The sequence below is a fragment of the Muntiacus reevesi genome, chromosome 18, assembly GCF_963930625.1.
Source record: "Muntiacus reevesi chromosome 18, mMunRee1.1, whole genome shotgun sequence".
NCBI classification, from domain to species: domain Eukaryota; kingdom Metazoa; phylum Chordata; class Mammalia; order Artiodactyla; family Cervidae; genus Muntiacus; species Muntiacus reevesi.
The window spans coordinates 19,676,033-19,697,642 of NC_089266.1; the positions used below are offsets into that span (position 1 = coordinate 19,676,033).

Genomic DNA, 21,610 nt, shown 5'->3' on the forward strand with positions numbered 1-21,610 from the left:
CAGGCAGCTTTCATTAACTTCCACTGGGGCCTGTTTGTGTAGGCCTAAGGTGGAGTCTGGGTGGAATCTTAGCTTGGTCAGGTGGATTACTGACCTTGCAGTTTCTTCATGAACTGCTGGCAGGAAGCCCAAAGGCTGGGTTCCACCCCTGCCTCCCATTGTGAGAGAGGAATTCCTTCTAAATCCTCCCCTGCCTTACCCTACTACAAAGCTTTTTTGGCTGTGCTGATTCTTCATCGCTACTCGTGGGTTTTCTCAAGTTGCAGCAAGCAGGCGCTACTCTTCGCTGTGGTGCGTGGGCTTCTTATTGCAGTGGCTTCTCTCTGCACAGCACAGGCTCTAGGGCGTGCAGGCTCCGCGGTTGTGGTACATGGGCTTAGCGGCCCTGTGGCATGTGCAGTCTTCTCTGACTAGGGATGGAACCCTAGTCCCTTGCACTGAGAGATGGGTCCTTAAAAACCGACCACCAGGGAAGTTCCCCCACAGAGCTTTGCCCTGTTTCTAAGATCCATACAGATTCGCCAGGTTCTAGGTTCCAGAATTTTTATTGGCTGCTACTAATTCTCCCTCCTCCTGCCCAACTGGGAGTGTGCCTTCTAGAAGCATCTGGACTCAGGTGGGACTGTTCAGTGGTTCTCTCTCTGCTGGGGAGGTGGCAAGGATGAGGATTTACAGAACGTACACCTTCTACACACAGCAAACAGTTCCCACATGTTTGGCTCTTCTAGCGGAGCAGCACTGTCCATGCCCGTCTGGCCGCCTACTCCCTCCGTGCTGAGGTCTTCGTTGCAGGGTTGTGCTGGTCAGCAGATTCTAAGGGCACAAGCTCCATGGTGGGCCCAGGTGTGGGTGAGACACATGGCCTCTGTTCAGAATTCACTGGAGGGAAAAGAAGAAGTCCTGAGGAACCTCCAGAGCTGGAGGAGGCTGCAGCTGAAGCCAGTTACCATTCCCTGGGCTCTCCCTCCCTTGGGCCCGCCCTCACCATCCTGCCAACATCCCCGGCGAATGTCACCCCCTTGCTTGCCCGCTGCTCCTGGGAGCCGGTGCTGCTGCCACTCAGGGAGTTCCTTCGCATGATGCCTGGGTGCAGGATGGGGGGGAGAGCACTCAATGAGGGGAGGGGCCACAGGGGGAAGTGGGGGGCGAGTCCCCCCACACCAAGGGGCAGACCCCCAGGGCCAGAAAGAAAGCCAGATCACTAGGGAGGGGACCCTGGAACGATGGGAGCTGGTGACTTCTGTCTCACCAGGGCCCAGGGGCTCAGAACGCTGCAGGCTGTTGCGCCGTGAGGTGGGGAAGCTGCCCTTGGAGAGGCGGCGCTGGCGGCTGGACAGCATAGCAGCGGGGGCCACGATCCCTGGCGGGGGCTGCTTCCCAAGCCTGCCGTACAAGTCCTCGATTTCCTGTTTCTGTAGTGTCTGTAGTGCCTCCACCTCTGCCAAGTGCCTGAGGACACACCAGGGCCGTGAGAGGGCTGGCCCAACACTTGGCTCTGGCAGGTCCACCTCCTGCCCGCCATTCTCCCCAGACTCACTTCTGCCGAAGATTCTGCAGCTCAGCCCAGAATTCCTCGTCCTCTCCACTGCTCTCTGACTCCTCGCTGCTCAGACACAGGCTGTTACAGGAGTAGCTCATCCACACTGGGCTGGGATGGCTCAGGGGTGGAGGGCTGCCCCCTGCTTGGGGTCCCTGCCCATCGTCCCCTTCCTCTTCAGCTCCAGCCCCTAGGCCTTCAGCTGCACGGTCACTTTCAGCCAGAGCCTCCCTGGCCTCTGGCCTGGCTCCAGCACTGTCCTCCGTGTCCGAGCTCTCCGAGGTCAGCTGAGGGGTTGGAGGCTTCGGGGAGCCAGAGGGAGTTGGGGATGCCAGCTGCAGGGGAAGAGGCTCAGCTGGCTCCTTGGATGAAGTCACTTGGAAGCGCCCAACAAGCTGAGGCTTTCCCTCTGTAGCAAGACAAAGAAGGCATCAGGCAAGAAGGAAGAGAAATCAGTGGTAGGAAATAAAGTCACTGAGAATGATGGGCAGGGGAGGGTCAGTGTTCAAAGGTCTCACCTTCCGAGATGGGCGCCAATCTGGCTTCACCCGGGAGTGACCAACCAAGATTCAGAGAGGCCTATAAAATGTGGGTCTGTGAGTAGAGAAATGATCCAGAATGAAGCCACCCGCCCCCACCCCCTGCCGCCCAATCATCCCTCTTGGTTTCCTACTCACGTCACTCTCCATCTCAGCTGTCAGCGATGAAGGCCGCTCCTGGCCACAAGGAGTACTGGGAGTGGGAGGGGGCAGGCTAGGGAGAGGACCAGGAGGAGCTGGAGGAGACTGGGACAGGAGCCCAGGGGCCGGGGACAGCAGGGACTGAGCCACAGTCATCACAGCCAGAGAGAAGGCACTGGCCAGAGAGAGGAGAGGGGCTGCAGTGGTGGAGGGGAGGGGACAAGCAGAGGGGCAGGGGGGAAAGGAGGGAGGAGTGAGAGTGACCTGGAAACAATCGGGGAGGAGAGAACTCTGTGGAAACTGAGCAGATGGGACTGGAAACTGGGGTGCACTGGAGGGGAATGGAAGTGGGCAGCTTGGGGGGTGTGGAGAGAGATTTGAGGAGGCCTGAGGAGAAACTGGGGAGAATGAGGAGGGGCTGAGATCACATGGGGGAGAAGTGATGGGAAGGATGGGACTTGGGAAAACAGGGGTTCCAGAAGAAAAGGAGTTTCCAGAAGACAAGGAGGTTCCAGGAGATGTGGAGGCAGAGAAAGCTGCCCAGGATCTCTGCTCCAGGGAGGTGCTGCTCTGGAGCTCTGCTGGGAAGAGAGGGAGGGAAGGTTGAGATTCCAGTTGTCCAGTCCCATGGAGCAACCCCAGGGGTGGGATGAGTAGGGACAGAATGCAGTACATACCCCTGGGTGGATCTGGGGGGTACCCCAGGAGAGCAGGCAGTGGTGCTGGCTCCTCCTGAGAGAGAGAAATGTGCCTCTATGAGTCCACAGATGAGTTTCAAGGGATTCAAAAGTGTTTTCAAGAAATATTTAGTGGTAAAGGGGCACAACATCTGCAACTTAAATGTTTTCAAAAAAAGAATGCATGCACACAGGTGGACGGGGAGAGAGGAAGGGAGAAGGCTAAAGGTCATGTAACAAAATACTAATAGCAAATCTAGACAGAGGACCCAGGAGTTCTTTGTACAACTATTGTAACTTCTCTGTAGGTCTGAAATTATGACAAAATACTAAGTTAAAAGTATGTACTGAACACAATTTTCTGGAACAAGAGTCCATGACTTTCATCAAACTCTCAAATGGGGGAAGAGCCATTGTTTTGGGATCCTAGAGATGAAGACAAGTTAGATCCAAGGGGGCTGGTGGAGGCAAAGAGTAATTAAGCCTGTAGCAAAGTCCCATCCCCCTGGAGGTGCCCACAGGGGTCTGACCTGGGGACTCAGAGGGTCTTCAGCAGCCTCCACAGGGCCAGTATCTCTCTTCAACAGGGTCTCCACTCGCTGGATAATCTCCCGAATCCGGTTCAGGAATCCAGCTCGCTCCGAGGGCAGAATGAACTCATTATACACCTGGTGAGTGTCAGTAGGAAGGGGAAGGGGGGCTCGGTTAATTCCACTTGTCCCAAAGTGAACTCTTTAAAAAACCAACCCTTCACCCCACTGCTTCTGCTCATCAATCTAAAACAAGTATTTAGTAAACATCAACTGTGTGCCAGGCACTGTGTGGTTGTAAGGAAAAATACAGCGTAGAGGAAAGGAGCTAACCTTCATAGCATGCATGTTTATACCAGATCTTTACGTATCTTATCACATTTGATACCAACAACAGCTTACTGTGGTCTACATGAACACTCCTACTTTAGAGTTATGCTAACCAATGCTCAACGAGGTGCAGTTCAGTCTTCCCAAGATCACGGGATTTGCACCCAGATCTGTCTAAAGCCAAAACCTGAGTTATATTTCCACTGATGCCTCACCTGCTTTTGGACACAACTCCTGCTCTCATACAGCTTGTAAAATGTGCCACACAGATCCACATACACACAGTTCCACAGAGTTAAGTAAAAATAAGGCAATATGTGATAAATATAACATTCAGGTCTACAAACACTTCTTGAGTGTTTTATGCACCAGGCATAGGCTAGATTCTTTGAGGGAACAAGGAAGCAGAAAACACTGTCCTGGTCCCAAAGAAGCCCAAAATCTTAGTGGAAGAGACACACACATACATAACTCGATAGACTGCAAGTCAGCCCAAGGCAGGCAAGGCATTTATGACAGGTACAGATAAAAGTGCTATTCCCGGAGGGGAAAAGGGAGAGCCACTGTTTAATGGGTAGAGATTCAGATTGGCAAGATAAAACGGTTCCAGAGACCTATTGCCCAACAATATGAATATACTTTACACTACTGACCTGTACACTTCAGGGCAGTTAAAATGACACACTTTACGTGTTTTTTTTACCATGATTTTTAAAAATGCCATTCCAGGACTTCCCTGGTGGTCCAGTAGTTAAGACTCTGTGCTCCCAAAGCAGGGGGCCTGGGTGCAATCCCTGGTGGGGAAAGATCCCACCTGCCACATGGCTTGGCCAAAAATAAATAAATAAGTAGAAATAAATAAAATAAAACACCATTCCAAGAAGACAGCAGTTCATACCACTTCAGGGGACAGCAGGGAGCTGAGATGGCTCCAGAGCTGAGCATTGAAGGATGACTAAGAAAAGCAACCCTTTATTGAGGACCTACCACATGTGGACATTTCCCATACTTTTATCATTTCACTTCTCATATATGCTATATCATTTCTCATATATTACATCAGAAAAGTGAGAAGTGTTAGTCACTCAGTTGTGTCCCAACTCTTCGCTATCCAATGGACTGTAGCCCTCCAGGCTCCTCTGTCCATGGAATTCTCCAGGCAAGAATACTGGAGTGGGCTGCCATTTGCTTCTCCAGGGGATCTTCCCGACCCAACAATCAAAGGTGGGTCTCCTGCACTGCAGGCAGATTCTTTACCATCTGAGCCACCAGGGAAGCCCATGAGAACATCTTTGCCAAATAAGTAACATCCCCTGCGTTTTACTGATGCCATTCAGAAAGGTTAAGAAACTTGTCCAAGTTTGCCAAATTAGTAGCTAACAGAGCTGAAGTTGGAACTCAGATCTTAAGTGAACCTCCATCCTTTCCTCTGTTCTGCACTGTTCTGAGGCAGCAAAGGGCACATTCACAAAATAGCGAAGACTGAAGTACAGTTGAGAGTGCTGTGAATTTTAAAGGCCACGCTGCAGAATTTGCACCTTACTCTGCAAAAAAGCAAATTTAAAGTCTTGAGAGAATTCTGCTGCAGAGGAAGGGAGGGTGGGCTAGTAAGGAAAGAAAAGACGGTGATGGACCCTGGGTTGAGGGACAGGGTCCCTCTGGTTGTATGGGATCTGAACTGGGCCTGAAAGCTCATAGAGAAAGCTCCCATGGAGAGAGACCCATCTGAAGAGATGGAAGCAGAAGCTGAAAAGGCACATAGGCCTCTCCAGAGGACCATTCAGAAACCAGTGTGGCTGGATGAAAGATTCCTGAAGGGCTGAGTGGCTTGACAGAAGTTGATAAGCCTGCATGCCAGGTGCTGTTTTGTTTTTATCCCGGACACAAGCTGAATGACATGATGGAGAAGAAGCTTTAGAAGGAGTTCCTGAAGTCTGACGTTTACTTCATTCCCTTCCCTCCTGCACCCCAGAGGCTGGCAGTCACCGCCCCCACTCCACTGAAACTGGTCTCCCACAAAGACCTCCTCCTGACAAAAGCCAGTGTGGTCTTGCCTCAGGCCTCACCCTATGCCTCCTCGAAGCAATCTCCTTCTTCCGTTTTTACTAAAATATTCCAGAGTTCCTTCTATGTCTCAGGTTCCATCTCTGTCCTTTGATAACCTATCCCTGCTCCCCGTTCCAGAACTGGGGGTGTCTACTAAGGTACTCCTCTACGCCTCTGGCTTTGCAGGCCCATCTTCACTCGTGTTCAACTCTGTGCTGAGACTCCCAGATCCACTCCTCTCCCAGTCCTGCCTGAACCATATTCTGTTTACTTATGCAGGATCTTATCTTGCCTGCCCCTCTGTCATTCAAGCTCATCCCCCTCCAAAAAACAAAACCATACTCTCATTTTAAAACTTCTTATCTCCTTTGATGGCCTATTCCCATGAGTTCCTCCAAGCTACAGGTCACCCTTGATATCCCTCATCCTAACTCCCTCTCATATCAACTCATCAAGTACTTACTGACCATCTTCTAGGTACACTGTACTAAGTCAATCAATCACTGGATGACACAGTAGGTTATTTTCCCAAAATAACTCCCAGATTCACCCCCCTCCTTCCTCCTCCCCCATAATCCATTCTCTGCTTGGACCACACCTGGCTTGTGTCCACCTCCCAACTGGATACCCTACCCACAGCCCTCTCCCACATCCCACAACAGAACCGTCTTCTTAAAACCTATTCTCACGGTGTCACACTCTAGCTCTTAAGACTCCATTACACATTACATGCTTAAGCACACATTACATGCCCAACCTCACTTCTACAAAACTTTTTTTAAATTGAAGTATAATTGATTTACAATGTTGTGTTAAGTTTTGTTGTACAGCAAAGTGATTATATATATATACACACACACACACATTCTTTCTTAATATTCTTTTCCATTATGGTTTACTACCTAGGATACTGAATATAGTTCTCTGCTTTACAGCAGGATCTTATTGCTTCCAAGAGGAACCCTTAATTCCAGTGACAAAGGTCTCCTCAAGAAGCCCTCCCAGCCCTATACTTCAAGTCACTCCCTGTTCCCATGCCTCTCCTTTGCCATACCACCACTAGACACGCCCTTTCCACTCATCACTGCCATTCTGACCCATCTGTCAAGGCCTTGCGTGAGTCCTTCCTCTTCCACTGCTGATCCTTTCCTTATAACCACAGCATCATGTGTCTAGTGTACACTTCACCGCAGCACTTATGGATACCTTGTGTTAGTCTCAAATTGCTCCAGCTGAGGATCCAAACCTCCCTGGATAAACAGAAATCTCCTCCCAAACAAGGGCAGGTAAGTCTTCAGTGTCACTGCACTGAGAGCCTGGCAGCTTTGAAACCCTTGTCATTGGATTGTGGGGGGTGGGGCAGTTCAGCACCCGGGGACATCAGGAGGGAGACTCTTGTCTCAAATCTATAGACTGTGCTCTCATCTCTCGCTCACCATGGCAGCTGCAATCTCTTCTGGGCTGTCCCCATCCAGATCAAATCGGAAGGTCACCATCTTGCTGTTGTGCGTCTGCAACTGGCATTCAACCACTCTGTCATTCTGGTCTGAGACCTTCAGGGTCAAAGTCAGCAGAGGGGAGGAGGTCAAGCTCTGTCTTCATCAAGTGTCCCCACCCCTCTCCACCCAAGTCACAACGGCCAGATTGGAACCAGAGAGAAGCAGATTCTGCCCCCAAAGTCTCATACTGAAACATGACCGGCAGCCTCTTGGGTAGCAGTGATACAGTGCTTCTCGCCTTTTCTGGCTGACCGCACACCCCTCCCTCTGACAGTTCCATCCAGGCCCTGTAGGTTATTCCTGAACTCCTGTGCCTCTTCCTTACACTTGTGACCCGAAGCCGGGATCGGGGTCTACGCCGGAGGTTTTTCCCTGGGGGTCTCCTCATCCGTTCCATCCCTTCTCCCACATCACTAAGGCCTGATGCTGCATCTGAGGCATAACTGGAAAAGGGAAAAGACAATGGACCCCAGAGCTCCATATAGCTCACCTTGAAGCCCCCACTCAGACCAGAACTTACCTCTCTCCAGGGGAAAAGTCATTGCCGGGGCCAGAACGTGGAATGGATAGAGCAAAAGCCTGAAACAGGATATGGGTTCGTGAGGTCAGGGGAGGATAACTGTTGGGCTCCAGGAAGATAACATCAAGGGTGCTGGGGTATTAGGCAGAGGGAATAAAGATGAGGACAAGAGTGGTGGATTTCCAAGGACATGGGGCCGGGTCATGGTGTTGGGTTTTACAGGATGAGAGCTAGGTCGTGGGCTTGGAATGGCTGGAAGCCCCCCCATGTGACCCCCTCTCACCGTGGGCAGGTGGAGATGGGACTCAGCGGGGCTGGATGGCACCCCACTAGGGGGCTGAAGGGCAGGGTCTGAGGCATCCAGGAAGCCAGAGGAGCTGAGGTAGCCATCAGTCTCGCAATCCGCTGGTGGGGGAGGGAGGGGATCAAAAAAGGGGAAATAAAGGGGGGTGATGGCTGAGCAGGGGACTGCCTGAGCAAGGAGGGGGTCTGGGGCTGTGGGAGAGTTCTTTCCCAGAAGGAGCCCTAGCTAGATGTGGAAGGCTGGGTAAGTGACAATGCTGTTGGGTTGAACTTCTTGGTAGGGGGGCAGGGGTCAAGGGTTCTGGGATGCCAGAGGTGACTTACAGGTGGTAGATGAATAGCTGGCATGGCGGAAGAGGAAGGGCTGGTGCTGGTCTGCCTCTGGCTCCTCGGGCTCAGGAGGGAAGGCACCGGAGGGACCAGGAGTCGTGGGGACAGCTGCTGGTGGGGGTCGCGGCACTGGGGGGAGGGCCTCCAACTCCCTAGCTTTGCGCAGCTTCTCACGCTTTCGCTGGATGGCAGCAACCCGTTCACGCACTGCACGAGCCACTGGCTGGTAATCAGCTTCACACACTAAGCCCAGGGCCACCTGGAGTTGGAAGGGTAAGGAATGCAGTTTGAGGTGAGATTCACCGTTCCCCAACAAAGCCCCATCAGGACACCTTCTTAAGACCTCTAGGATATACAAGAAAAGGAACATATATTGATTACCCACTGTGTCCACAACTGGCATTTTTTTAAAAGTCATTTATTTACTTGACTACACTGGATCTTTGTTGTGGCAGGTAAGATCTTCAGTTGCAGCATGTGGAATCTAGTTCCCTGACCAGGGATCAAACCTGGACTCCCTGCATTGGGAGCATGGAGTCCTAGCCACTGGACCACCAGAGAAATCCAACTGGCAACTCTTTACCATATCATCATTAAAGCCTTCCAGCAACCTTCTGAGATAGGTCTTATCAACCCTATTTTAGAAATAAGTAAAGTAAGTGACCAGTTCAAGGTTATACTCTATGTCAATTGCTCTGGGGGGGGGGGGGGAGAGCGGGGTGGAGAAAAATACTGTAGATATTTTTAGTTGTCACAACTTGGGGGGTGATCCCACTGGGATCTACTAAGTTGATGCCAGGGATTCTTCTCAACAACCTACAACAGCATAGCAGAGTCTCCCAAACAATGATGTCACTAGTGTCAAAGTCAAGAACCTCTGTATGTAATGGATCAGGTCCCAATCTCAGGTCAGGTTTGAGCTGGGCTACAGAGACTGACTCCTATGTCTTATTTCAAACACATTCTTACGTTCTTGACCCAGATCCACCAATAAATGATTCCCACCCCTTCAACTGCATTTTTCCATCAAGAATATGATACTCTTTCCCTTACCACCTCAGACCTTCCTAAACCACCCCCACATCTTCTGCCTCTCATACATGCCTCTCCTGGTCCACCAGCTTCTATTCATTATCCTTATTCAATAACAAGCTTCACTGGGCAGGTAAAGGAGGTGGGGCAGGATGAACTGACTCAAAATCTGAACAACCTGAGTCAGTTGTGCCACTTACTTCCTTGGGACCTGGTACAAGATATTCAGCTTCTTTGAGCTTTCATTTCCTCAGCAGTAAATCAGATAAAATCACTCTATGCAGGGTTGGTAACAACCATCAGATGTACATGAAAGGGCTCTAGGATGTGGGTGATTAACTGAGCTCCCATCACACGCTAAGCACTGTCAGGGGCAGAAGGGTCAATACACAGTCTCTGCCCTCAGGACCTTGGAGCCTAGTGGAGGAGAAAGATGGGAATGTATCCTGGTATAAAACAAGACTGATGAAGACCCGTCCAGTAATGCAGGGCTTGCTGAAGTGGAAAGAAGCATTTAACTTTAACTCTAGAGCGGACAGGCTTTCTCAAATGCACGGTTCCAAGCATGAAGCAAGATCAAGAAAAAGAAGGGGTAGGGGAAACAAGAAAGAGAAAAATAGATAACTCGGAGAGAAAGACAATTCGGGAAAACCAGATCAACCGGAAGTTAAAACAGGGAGATTGAGGGACCCAGGGCTGCAAAAAGGAAATCCTGGACTTGTGGAGAACAGTAGGTGTGCCCGCAGGTGCGTTAAGGCGAGAGCAGCAGGGAGACATTTGTAGGAGACTCGGGAGAGGACTAGGTTTGAGCCCATCACCCAGACATGCACCCGCAAGGCACTGCCTCCTCCGGTTGACATTCACACGCCCCTCACATGCCCAGGTACGCGGCAGGCATGCTGTCCTCCGCTCACCATCTCCTGAGCCACCTCTTCGGCTGCGTCCCGGCCCAGCTGGAACAAGAACTCGATAGCCTGGTTGTCCCGTGGGCGCCCCCCTCGCCGCGCGTCCTCCATGCGCAGCCAGAGCTTGAGGTCCGGCTTCTCTCCGTCGTCCTCCTCCGCCAACTCCACATGGACGCCGCGCTCCTCGCGGAAGAAGGCGTGAGCCAGGAGGTCGTGGATGGTGAACCTGAGGGCGGTGCCAACGTGAGCCGAGCCCCGCCGCCGCCCGCCCCGCCAACACCCCTCCCGCCCTGCCCCCTCCACCCACCTCTCGTTCTTATCCGTGCGGATGCAGCCTTCAATGATCTCCTTTACCTCGGGCATCTTCACCTTGTAGAAGCTGTTGGGTTTCGTGCCCTGGGGAATGGGGTTGCGTGAGGCCTCCCGCTCTCTTTGCCCCAGCTCTCTGCTGACCTCCCCCTCCCACCCCGCCCCAGCCCGAGGCGGCAGCGCTTGCAGTTGCCGAAGCACCGGGTCCGCGTTTAGAAGTTGTGATTTAAAATCCTAGTCCCCCCGCCCCGACCCCCCCTCCCCCCAACACACAAGTATCGACAGTGCGACCTTGAACCAGGCTCTCAATGAGCCGGTGTCCTCATTTGTAAAATGCAGGGCAGAACATTTGCCCTGCTCACCCCGCGGGGCAGCGGAAAGGATCAAATGAGAGATTGGATTTGAATCATCTGTAATCTTTAGGGAGCGCTACACACATCGTTATTCTAAACAGCTTGTACTGGAGGGGCCGTGAGTGCATCCAATAACCAGGGCGTCTTTGTGTCTACCCCGTTTTCATTAAGGGAAAGGGCATTGACCGCGGGGTGGCCGGGGCAGGCAAATGGAAGGGGGACTTGTGATTCCCTCTCCTCTCTCTCACCGAGGTGACCTTGCGGTAGATTTGAGCGGCATTCTGGCACTCTGAGTAGGGGTATTCCGAGGTCGCCATCTCCAGCATGCACATGCCAAACGCGTACACGTCCACGGCCTCGTCGTACTTTTCCTCGTACATCTCTGGGGCCATGAACTCCGGGGTCCCTGCAGGATCCACAGCAGACGTCAGTGCCTCTTTTCTGGCTTCGCCCCTCTCCTTGAAAGTACAAGTGGGGGTGGGGGCAACCCCGCGCATTCTGGAGTGCAAGAGACCCACCCCGTATCATCGCGTGTGCGTGTGTGTGTGTGTGTGTGTGTGTGTGTGTGTTGGGCGGGGGTGTTGTGGGGAAGAGGACATGCCACAAGTCTTCTCATCTTCCCCGTGTTCTTCTAACTCCGTGGAGGGGTTCTAACTCTAACCCCCTTCTAAATCTACTAGGGGGAGAGGTTCCCCAGGCTCTCTCCGGACAGGGGAAGGGGAGGGAGGGTAGGAATGGCAAGGATCCTTCTGGAGGGACGCACCGATGACGCTTTTGGCGAAGGAGGCGCGCTTGAGCGTGGCCAGTCCCAGGTCGCCGATCTTAACGGAGCCCGTAGGGCCGGTGATAAAGACGTTGTCACACTTGAGGTCTCGGTGCAGGATGGGGGGTACCCGGGAGTGCAGGAAATGGAGCCCACGCAGGATTTGGCGGCTCCAGCGCTGAAGGACTCGTGGTTTCATCTCGCGGAACCGCCTCAGGTATCTAGGGGAGCGCGCACAGCTAGGGTCAGAGCGGGGGACACACAGGATGCGGAGGGAGCCCACCACTGGGAGGTTCCCCTCCCCGGAGCCCCACCCACTCCCGCCCACGCACCGGCCGCCAACTTCTCCTAGCACAGATCCGCGCCCGGCCTCGGACAGAAAGGCAGTCAGGGGGTGTGGCAGGTAGACAGAAGGTTACAAAACGGGTACATTCAAGATATGGCCGCCGCCAAGGTGCTGTGGAAGCGCCGGAAGGGATGACTAGCTGCCCCGGACATGGGGAAGGGCTTCTTAGAGGAAATAACTTTTCTGTGGTGTCTTGAAGGATGAGTAGGAGTTCAAGGGTGAAAATGGGAAGAGATGAAGACCTTGCAGGCAGAGGGGAAGGCGTGCTTAAAGGCACGGAGACAAGTGACGGCTCAGGGTGGGAGGAGGTGCTGGGAATTTGATTTGTCCGGAACGTAGGCTGGATCCTATAGGGACTTTGTGAGCAGTCGCTAGAAAGAATGGACTTTATCCGGAGGGCGGTGGGATAAGTCGAAGCGTTTTAAGGAGAGAAGTGATAAGCCCAGATTCCCGCGCGCTGCAGGAAGATAGGCTAGCTTGGAGAGGAGAGAGGTAGCATGGTGGAGGACTCTTTAGGAGGCACTGCAGGCCTCCAGACGCTCAAGAGGCGAGGATGAGAGAAAGTGAGCCCGGTTTGGGACCTGCGTGTAGTCTGAGGAGGCCGGACTCCTCCAGAAGCAGTGGCGACCTCCCACCACCAGTCCTCCCAACTACCACCAGCAGGCGCGGAGCTCACGTCTTGAGCGTGCCAGAGGTCATGAGTTCGGTGACCAGCACGATGCAAACCTGGCCCCTCAGCACCGACTTCCAGGAGTCGTAGAAGCGGACGATGTTGGGGTGCTGCAGCCCCTTGAGCATCTCCACCTCCTCTGAGAATCGCTGCCGCTCGGCTCGAGACAGTTTCCGAGTCTGTGGGGTAGGGGACGGGGGTCACGGTCACCTCAGGCCCAGGGCCCCCACGAAGAGGGGGACGGGGACACATGCGGTGGGGCTTGGAGGAGTGGTGAGGGTAGGAGCCAACGGATGGGACTGGGTGGGTGGCATCATTCGCCAACAGGATTGTAGACCCCGAGTTCCTGGTTTGCCCCCGCTGGACCGCTCCAAGGACATGCCCACTATGGGCCTGGGGCCGCCCCCTGGACCCCCTCATGGACACAAGAGCTTTTATGCAGCCCGGTCCAGGAGCTCCGAACTCAATAGCGCCTTTGTAGCCGCCCAGGCCGGCCGTGGAGCGGGAAGGGACGCCCCGGGGCGGGCAGCGGGCAGGCGGCAGGCGGGCAGCAGGCAGGCGGACGGGCAGAGAATTGGGGCCGGCAAGGGGATTGGCCTCAGAAACTGGTAACTGCTAGATCCAGGCAGAAGGGCTGCAGAGGGAGGTACAGACAAAGAGAGAAGGCATCCAAGACCAGGTGCCAGGAGACCGCCCCCTGCCCCATAGCTGTCTTGCCTTCCCCCATCTCCCTCCTCCACCCTCCCACCCCTAGTTTGGCCGCTTCTCCTGGCCTGGCCTAGAGCCTGGGGTGTGGCACTGGCAGGCACAAGGGGCAAGATCAGTGCCAGGGCTGGAGGTGAGGTCCCTTTCTCCAGGCTCTGTCCCCTCAATATGAATCCAAAGCTCAGACTTAACTGGGTTTCCCCCCTATGGGAGGAAGGTCCTTCAAGCCAGCATACCCCTAAACCCCATGGGGCTCAGTGCTTTTGGTCTGGGGAGAGGATAGCTCAGGTAGGCAGTGGGATGAGGAGCAGGACTGGACTCAGGCCAGGGCTGGAGCTCCCTGTCTCCCCCTCCCCCAGCCATGGGGAAGTCCAGAAGTTTGTTCCAGAAGGGATGTGGGAAGGCCCTGTCCTGCTACAATAGCCCTACATCTTCTGGAAAAGGAGAGGACCCTGTCCCAGCTCCTGGACTCCATCCATCATTCCAGCCTTCTAATCTGCAAAGATCCAGGGCAAGGAAAAAGGAGGATCAGGGTCACACTGAGGGTCTCAGGACTTAAGGGGAAGGGAGAGGAGGAGACAGTGGGTAACCACTGCAGGAAAGTGGTGAGCCACCCCTCAGGTCTGAGCTGGCTCCCTACCCAATTTCCCACCTTATTTTCTTTCCAGCTCTCAGGGTTGAGATGGAGCCTGTAAAGTAAGAATGTCTTATATCCACAGGGAGCTAAGCTACCACACACCACCTGCCTCAGCTTATCCTTCTGCAGCCTGGAATCAACCAGGTCCATGGACCATCAGAGCAAGTGGGACAAGTGTCCAGACATTTGACTGGAAAAACACATCCCCCTTGCTGCTGTTCCCTGGATCTCCCATCCCAAGACCTCCAAAGTTCCCATCCCGTGGCGTCACCGAGGGGGCGCCCAGCCGCACCTGCAGCTCACACCAGGCCACCTCCACCGTGGTGTCGGTGTCCAGCCCTCGATACACCGTCTTGAATGAGCCACGTCCAATCTCGATGTCAAACTTGAGGTATCGGCCGTCCGGGGACGTTGCCACAGCCTGGGTCTCCGTGTCCTCTTTTTCCTCTTGCTCCCGCCGCCGCTCCCGGGCTGCCGCCGCCTCAGTGATCCTCGGCTGTTCCCGGGACCCCGACCCTCCTGTGGAGCCCGCGGGCTCCGAACGCTCGGAGTCTGCAGGCTTCACTGGGGCGCCCGTGGTCCACGTGCCCTCAGGGGGCTCTTCGGCACTGGGCGGTGGGCTCATCGCGGGGCCGGAACCAGCGGAGTCCGGCGGTTCAGGGGGCTCCGGAACGGGTGAGGCTGGCTGGAACCAAGAACTCAGCAGCCCCAAGTCGACTGAGCTGCGGCGGCTGAGACGGGAAGAGCGCGGCCGGGGCTCAGCCTTCCCGGAGAAGCGGCGCACCCGGCGAGGAGGGGGCCCGAGGCGGGGCGGCCCCGCCACGGCGAGGGGCGGCGGGGGCCGCAGGGGCAGGTCAGCCTCCGCCTGGGACATGGGGACTTCGGTCTCTGGGGCCGGGGATGCCAGCATGAGGAAGGACCGGGCGCTGCAGGCGGTAAGCCGGGAGGCCTGACAGGACGACTGGCTGGGTGCGCAGTGCTCCGGCTGAGCTACTGGGGCCCCAGCCCCGGCTCGCCTGCCCCGCAGCTCCGCCCCCGCCCCGCCCTGACCCCCCAGAGCCGCCCCCTCGGAGCTGCCTGTGCAGCGGAACCCCTGGCGCAGCCCCTCACCTCGGCCACTGCCCCGCCCCCGGCCGCTGGCCCTCCTCCTCCTGGCCTCCCGAGCACCCGCCCTCAGTCTCTTTCCGAAGCCGGAGCCCGGAGAGAGGCGGTGTGTCCTCGCGCACTAAGAGTGCGCAGACCTGTTTGGGGGAGCACGGTACTAGGACAGGGAGATGAAACGTGACCGCGGCTCCCCGACCCTAGAAAAGGGGCGTGGTGAGGAGGAGGCTACCACCCGTCTGCACGCCCCAGATAAGGTAGCGCCACCCCCTCCTAATCGTCCAGAATGGCCTCGGGCCGACAACACAGAGGTCAATGGAAAGCTGTGGTTTTCTCCGACGTCGCAGTCCCTCGGGGCAGCGCAGGGATGGGTGTGTGCACCCCAGAGCCAGCCCCTCCCCCAAACCAAGGACCAGGTCACCCATCCTCTCCACTCCCCACCTTAACCACAGCCTAGCCCTGACCAAAGTGGCTGTTTCTGCTCTGTGGGCTCTCCTTCCTCACCCCTCTGTTTGCCAAAGTTTCCAATAAACCAAAGTCCATATCCGGTTTACTCCCCCTCAGCTCCCCTTGGCCTCAACTACCCGACCCAGAGCAGATGGATGGAGGGAGGGGCTTCAGCGTCGTTCAGGACTTCCACAGGGAGATGGTGAGGGAGGGGAAGCCATTAAGTTACTCCACTGCAGACAGAAAGCCGTCTGTCCTCAAGCTGTGTTCTGTTAGCACTCCCCCACACAGCCCGCCCAGCAGATGTAAAACCACAGGCTCAGTGAGTCCACCAGTGCCGGAGGACCTCTCCCCTAATGTAGGTGGGGATTCCCTCAGCGTGGTTAACAGATCACAGTACTCCCCTTGCTCATTCCAGTAGTAACTTCAGCAGTAAGCAGTGGGGTTAAGCTTTTTAATAATCATAAATCAGTGTTAGGCCCCAGCTCTCGTTGCCAGGCCCCCTCCTGGGCCTTCTATCTTCACACTGCCTGGAGGGCTGCCTGCAGCCAGGGCTTCGCCCATCCCCTAGGAATGATCCAGCACCAGCCTGAGAGAGGAGGCAGTAGCAGCTAAGGGGGTGGAGGGTGGGGGTGGGGAAACAGACAGAAGCTTGTGCAGGCCATGTGTGTGTGTACTTACGTGTATGACACAAGTGAAGTGTTGGGTTTCAGACCCTGGCTCAGGAGAGGTGGGACAAGGAGAAGCACATCTTCCCTCCCTGGCACCTCAGCCTCACTGGATCCCAGGGACAGACAAATGGGATAATTAGGAAACCCACCCGTGGACTAGAGCCCTTTTGAGTCAGGTGGAGTCACAGATCCAGTCTGTGGAGACACTTGGTCTGTCTCCCTTTGAAAGCCCTGGCAGGGTGGGAGGTAATAAGTAAAGGGACATAGGTCTCTGCTAGAAGAACTTGACACCTCGGCCATCGCTGACGGTGATGATCTCAGCCTTGTGCTCCTGCTGGAGGGCTTGCAGAGCCCGCAGTAGGGTTGCCTCATCCAGCCCGTGGAACTCTGGACAAGGAAAGATGGGCAGTCAGGGACACGCAGTTCCTAGGGGCTCAAGGCCTCTGAGGAGAGCAGTTGAGCTGGAAGCAGAAAACTTTCCAGGCCATCAGTACTGCTACCGCTACCACCCACCCTTTCTGGGTATTCCTCAGGAGTAAGGGGTGGAAGAAAGCCTGAGTCAACATGAAATGAGAGTTCACGCTATTTCCCCCTTCCTGTTTCCTCTGTCAGACTCAAAGCCTGCACACACTCTCGCACCGTCCCCCCATTAGTGTCTCAATATTAAAGAATAACCCCATTTGTTTCTGAGTCACAAAAAAGGGGCCCTGATAATCAAGTCCAGGGAGGTCAAGGCTCTTGTCACTGGATGCTGTCCCTAACTGCATCTGTACCCATTGGGAGGACCTGTCCTAACACACAGAGGTATAGCCATGCTTCTGGCCAGGAGACTGCAAAGGTCCAGCACAGATATCTGCCCTATCCTAGTGAAAAAAAAAAAAAAAAAGAACAAAGCTGGGAGCCAAGGGCCAGCTGAGTATCTGGAGACACGGCAAGATACTGCAGGGAGCTGTGAGAGGCAGCAGGCAAGTCCTAACAGGCTTGCACACCACACCCCCTGCAGGGCCCAGCTCTTGAGTCAGGCAGCTTGCTTTCCAAGGAAGCCTTCAGCTTTGCCTGGCCTGAGTGGTGGGCTGGGCTAGGCTGCAGCACTGAAGTCATGGCATGATGGTGGGAGTAGCAAGCAGAGGCCTGCAGGAAAGGGGGGAGAGCCAAGCGCTGTAAACTGTTGGGGCAGTCAGGCCTGGCAGAAAGGGGAGGTGCCCCCTTCACCCAGCTCAGATTGGTACTTCTGATGATCCTGGGATCAACATATGGAGTCAGAGATAAAAGAGCTAAGAGAGTATTTACACTATATAAAAATCAAAGAGTATACAAATCCCGGTCTGGCCAGAAACCAAAGTATTCTAAAGGACTGGGGATGGGGGTGTTGGCCCAATCCCTTCAGCTGACACCCACAGATCTTGAACCCTCTATAAGAATAAAGGGTGAAAGAAGGCCTGAATCAACAAGGAATGGAGATTTCAGGCTTAATCTCCTGCCCTGGTTCCTCATTCGGCATCTACACCAATAATTCTTAACTTTTCATGGGTCACAGACACCCTTCAACATCGTATAACACGGAGGACCTCACTGGCAGTCCAGTGGTTAAGATTCCGCACTTTCACTGAAGGGGGCACAGATTCAATACCTGATTGGGGAATCCCCACATGCCCTGTGGCATGGCCAAAAAAAATTTTTTTTCAAGTCTTAAAATATGGACTTTATCTCATGAACTGATGCTGAAGCTGAAACTCCAATACTTTGGCCACCTCATGCGAAGAGCTGACTCATTGGAAAAGACCCTGATGCTGGGAGGGATTGGGGGCAGGATGAGAAGGGGACAACAGAGGATGAGATGGCTAGATGGCATCACCAACTCGATGGGCATGAGTTTGAGCAAACTCCGGGAGTTGGTGATGGACAGGGAGGCCTGGCGTGCTAGGATTCATGCGGTCGCAAAGAGTCAGACACAACTGAGTGACTGAACTGAACTAAAATGCATATACACCCCCACAGACAAAGACTGTGGGTGTTCTGCATGTGAATTCAGGTGGTTTATAAACATCTTGGACATGGGTTAACAACCTTTGTATTATTTAGTGTTTGGAATTTAGAGACAAAAGCATGGGAAATTTGAATGTCAACTAAACAAAGATGAGAGAGAATTCACATGACAAAACTGGGGGGAGAGGGAAAAGCATTACCCTCATCCTCTGTGTCTTCCCCATTGGTCAGTTCATACAGGGTGAACACGGAGTTGTTCTGGCCACTCTTGGAAACCTATGGACACAGAATACAGGGACTGAGTAAGACCCAGGAATTTCCTGGGAGAAGGCAAACTCATCAGCTCCACCTCTCTGACCCAGGAATGATACTTACTCCCAAACCAGAGTTGTCACCTCAGTAGAGGAGTGGCCGAAAACCCACAAACCCTACAGGTGCTATATTTATACATGTACACACATGCTCAGAACCACTAAACCACAGGCCTTCACGTGTCTGAGGAATGACCTCTCATCCTGGTTGTTTTCCTGTTCAGGAATGGGCGGTGTGTGTTTGTTATATTTGGGTTGTTGATGCTTCTTCCCCTCCTCTCTCTCTTTTGGGAATGTTCAGGACTGGTGGTGACCTGGAATGCAGGGGAGAGAGGCTGTCCCCACACCCACATTGGTTCAGAAAGTCTCATTTATATTGTGGGCAGCCCCATAAGGATGTGGTGGGGGAGGGGGTCCAGGTTTTTGTTTTTTTTTCTCTTCCTTTCCCCATTTATCTTCTGTGGCCAGAGGCCCCAGCCAACAACAGTATTCATGGTTCCCAGTACTGCATTCTCCAAACATGGCCTCACACAGCCCCTGGCCTTCTATTGGCAAAGACAGGGAAGTTCTTTGCAGCCAGGGAAATTGAGTCACTGAAAGAGGCCTGCCTGGAAGACCTACATTTCCTCTTTCTGCCCTCTCCCATTTTGCTCAGTGTGGATCTGAAAACACCAGCTATCTGCTGAGCATAGAGTCATTCTCCTTTGCCATGGGTCACTGTGTCAGAATAGTCTCACCCACTGATAGATGAGCTTCCCCCATTCTTCTGGCCTCCGCCACATGATCAGGAAGCTAGACTTGTTCTTATCCAACCACTCGAGGTTCCCTGCAAAAGATACTTATGAAAGCATCGTGCTCCAAGAAGACACAAAAAGGCAAACTAAAGGTGGAACAGAATGGAAGAGACTCAGCTTTCAGAAAGAGCAATTCAAAAATTGTTTTACTATCTACAAGGCATCCATTCTCTTCTTCAGGTCTTGGAGCACAGATGGAGAAATTTCAATTTTGTAAACCAGTGAGGGAAAAGAACCCAGGGAATTGGGCTACTGTACAGAACACTCTGGGTTCCAAGCCAGGAGAGGAAAAAAAAAAGTTCTTAGAAGAAAAGACTTGTGCTAATTTGCCCTCAGGAAAACCCCACTAGGAAGAAAAATAAGGAATCTGATGAACTGAACCCACCTTTCTTCCTCAGTTCCTCTAAGACAACCTGGATTGATTCCACAGGCAGCTTCCCTGGTTTAAGGTTAAGGGAACGGCATTAAAGGAATGAACTGGTGGGATGAAATCTCTCACAGCCAGGCTCATGCTACAACTACTATTCTTCTCCCTCCTACACACTGAGATGTGCAATTCCACAACAGGATGTAAATTGCAATTTCCTGCATACTGGGGAGGAGGAAGGTAAAGAGAAACTAGTCTGATTAAAAAGAAAAGCTTTAAAAAAAAAAAAAAAAGGAAAAGCTTTAGGAACTTCCCTGGTGGTCTAGTAGTTAGGATTCTGCGCTTCCAATGCAGTGGGCCCTAAGATGCCAACCAAAAAAGAAAAAGTGTTTTGTTTTTGTTTTTTAAAAAAAGCTTTAGAGAATGAAAGGTACTATCATTTCGCACTCCCTGTCCTCTCTCCTTCCTCCAACCATTGTCCAGATATTTCAAGGATGAACCAGGCAGCAAAAGAAAACCATCCTTTCTTCCTGGGGTGAGGAGAGTAGGCAGAGAAAATTACTAAAGGTAATGCTAGAGTTTGAGCCTCATACAGAGGACTTAACTTTCAACAAGTCAAAAAGGCTCAGGTCGAAAAACCGTGGTACTTGGCTTCAGGGCCGAAATTGTAAGATCTGAACGACACCTAGGTACTCATCACTGTCTCGGACAAGAGGGGGTTGGTGCTGCATTGGGGTTGGCGTCGAGGGTAGGGGGCGAGGGGGCGGGAATGGATGTCAGCTACACAAACGGGCTCTTTCCCAAGGCCGGTCTGGATGGGAACCTGTCTTCTGTGGGTGAGAGGGAGTGTGAAGTCTGGGCATGTGGGAAAGGTAGAAGTGCATGTGTGTGGGCTGTGGAAGCGCCCGAGGGAGGATACGCTGGAGCTTCACGTTGTTGAAGAGCGGGCTCTCCTGGGCTTCCATCACCGTCATGCTGGACTGTTTGTGCAGGCGGCAGAAGGACAGGACCAGCGAGCACCAGGCGGCCAGCTGCTTCTGCCGAGTGTCCACGTTCGGCTGCAACCTGCCGGGTGAAGCGGGTGGGGCGCAAAATTAGAGGACTTGAGAGAGGGCGAGCGGCAGCACTGGCCAGAGGCGCATTCGGGGAAGAAAGTGAGGGACGGCGGGTAGTGGCGACCGGGTCCATTCTCCCCCTCCCCATTTGAAGCATTAGGGCTGAGCCCGGGGTCCGGGGGAGGGGAGGGAGGTCCAACGGGGCTTTTCGGGGTCTAAGCCTCACGTAAAGAAGGGTGGGAAGCGATACTGCCACGGCCACTCGAAACTCATCGCCATCGTAGTAGCCCAGGAAACCCGGAACCCGCCGGCAGAGGACTTCCGGTCTCCGCTCCGGCACGTCCGGACCGAAAGCGCTGCAGAAAGGTTCCGGGAGCCTCTGGGGAGAGAGGAGGCCCAACAGGAGGGATCTTCGTCAGCCGGTTTCTTGCCATTATCCCATATCCTTACGGACTAGAGCAGAAAGGGCTCCGAGAAGTCTTCTGATTCCACCCCAGAGAGGGCAGTGACTTCCCCAAAGTGGCACGGTTAGAACTGCAAGCAGAACCCAGGTCTCCAGAACGCAGCCTAGGCTTGTTTCCACTATACGGGGCTTCTTTTAATATTAACGTTTGTGTCGCTTTTAATTTAAACCCCTCACAGTTCCCCTCAATTCCTGTGTCCTTAGACTCCATCTTCCCCAGGAGCTTATTTGTAGCTTTTATCC

The 21,610-nt window shown here is 53.7% G+C and overlaps 2 protein-coding genes across 3 annotated transcripts; both read right to left on the reverse strand.

Moving 5' to 3' along the window:
- Positions 1-538: 538 nt before the first annotated feature.
- Positions 539-15,163, reverse strand: WNK4 (WNK lysine deficient protein kinase 4). Of its 2 annotated transcripts, none has more exons than XM_065910683.1 (19): positions 14,465-15,163; positions 12,837-13,009; positions 11,815-12,035; positions 11,300-11,457; positions 10,697-10,785; positions 10,399-10,615; positions 8,447-8,711; positions 8,103-8,224; positions 7,820-7,878; positions 7,625-7,742; positions 7,237-7,353; positions 3,425-3,562; positions 2,895-2,949; positions 2,215-2,795; positions 2,056-2,116; positions 1,538-1,946; positions 1,250-1,449; positions 986-1,083; positions 539-879 (listed from the first exon to the last, which is right to left on the reverse strand). In XM_065910683.1, the coding sequence occupies exons 1-19, from the start codon at positions 15,080-15,082 to the stop codon at positions 877-879; spliced, it is 3,702 nt and encodes a 1,233-aa protein (XP_065766755.1). In that variant the 5' UTR covers positions 15,083-15,163; the 3' UTR covers positions 539-876. The 2 variants fall into 2 exon arrangements, with proteins under 2 accessions (XP_065766755.1, XP_065766754.1); XM_065910682.1 differs by having other exon boundaries at positions 2,215-2,798.
- A 997-nt stretch (positions 15,164-16,160) lies between these two features.
- Positions 16,161-21,286, reverse strand: VPS25 (vacuolar protein sorting 25 homolog). Its single transcript, XM_065910530.1, has 6 exons — positions 21,131-21,286; positions 20,769-20,914; positions 19,868-19,921; positions 19,426-19,514; positions 18,578-18,653; positions 16,161-16,778 (listed from the first exon to the last, which is right to left on the reverse strand). The coding sequence occupies exons 1-6, from the start codon at positions 21,181-21,183 to the stop codon at positions 16,666-16,668; spliced, it is 531 nt and encodes a 176-aa protein (XP_065766602.1). The 5' UTR covers positions 21,184-21,286; the 3' UTR covers positions 16,161-16,665.
- Between the last annotated feature and the right edge of the window lie 324 nt (positions 21,287-21,610).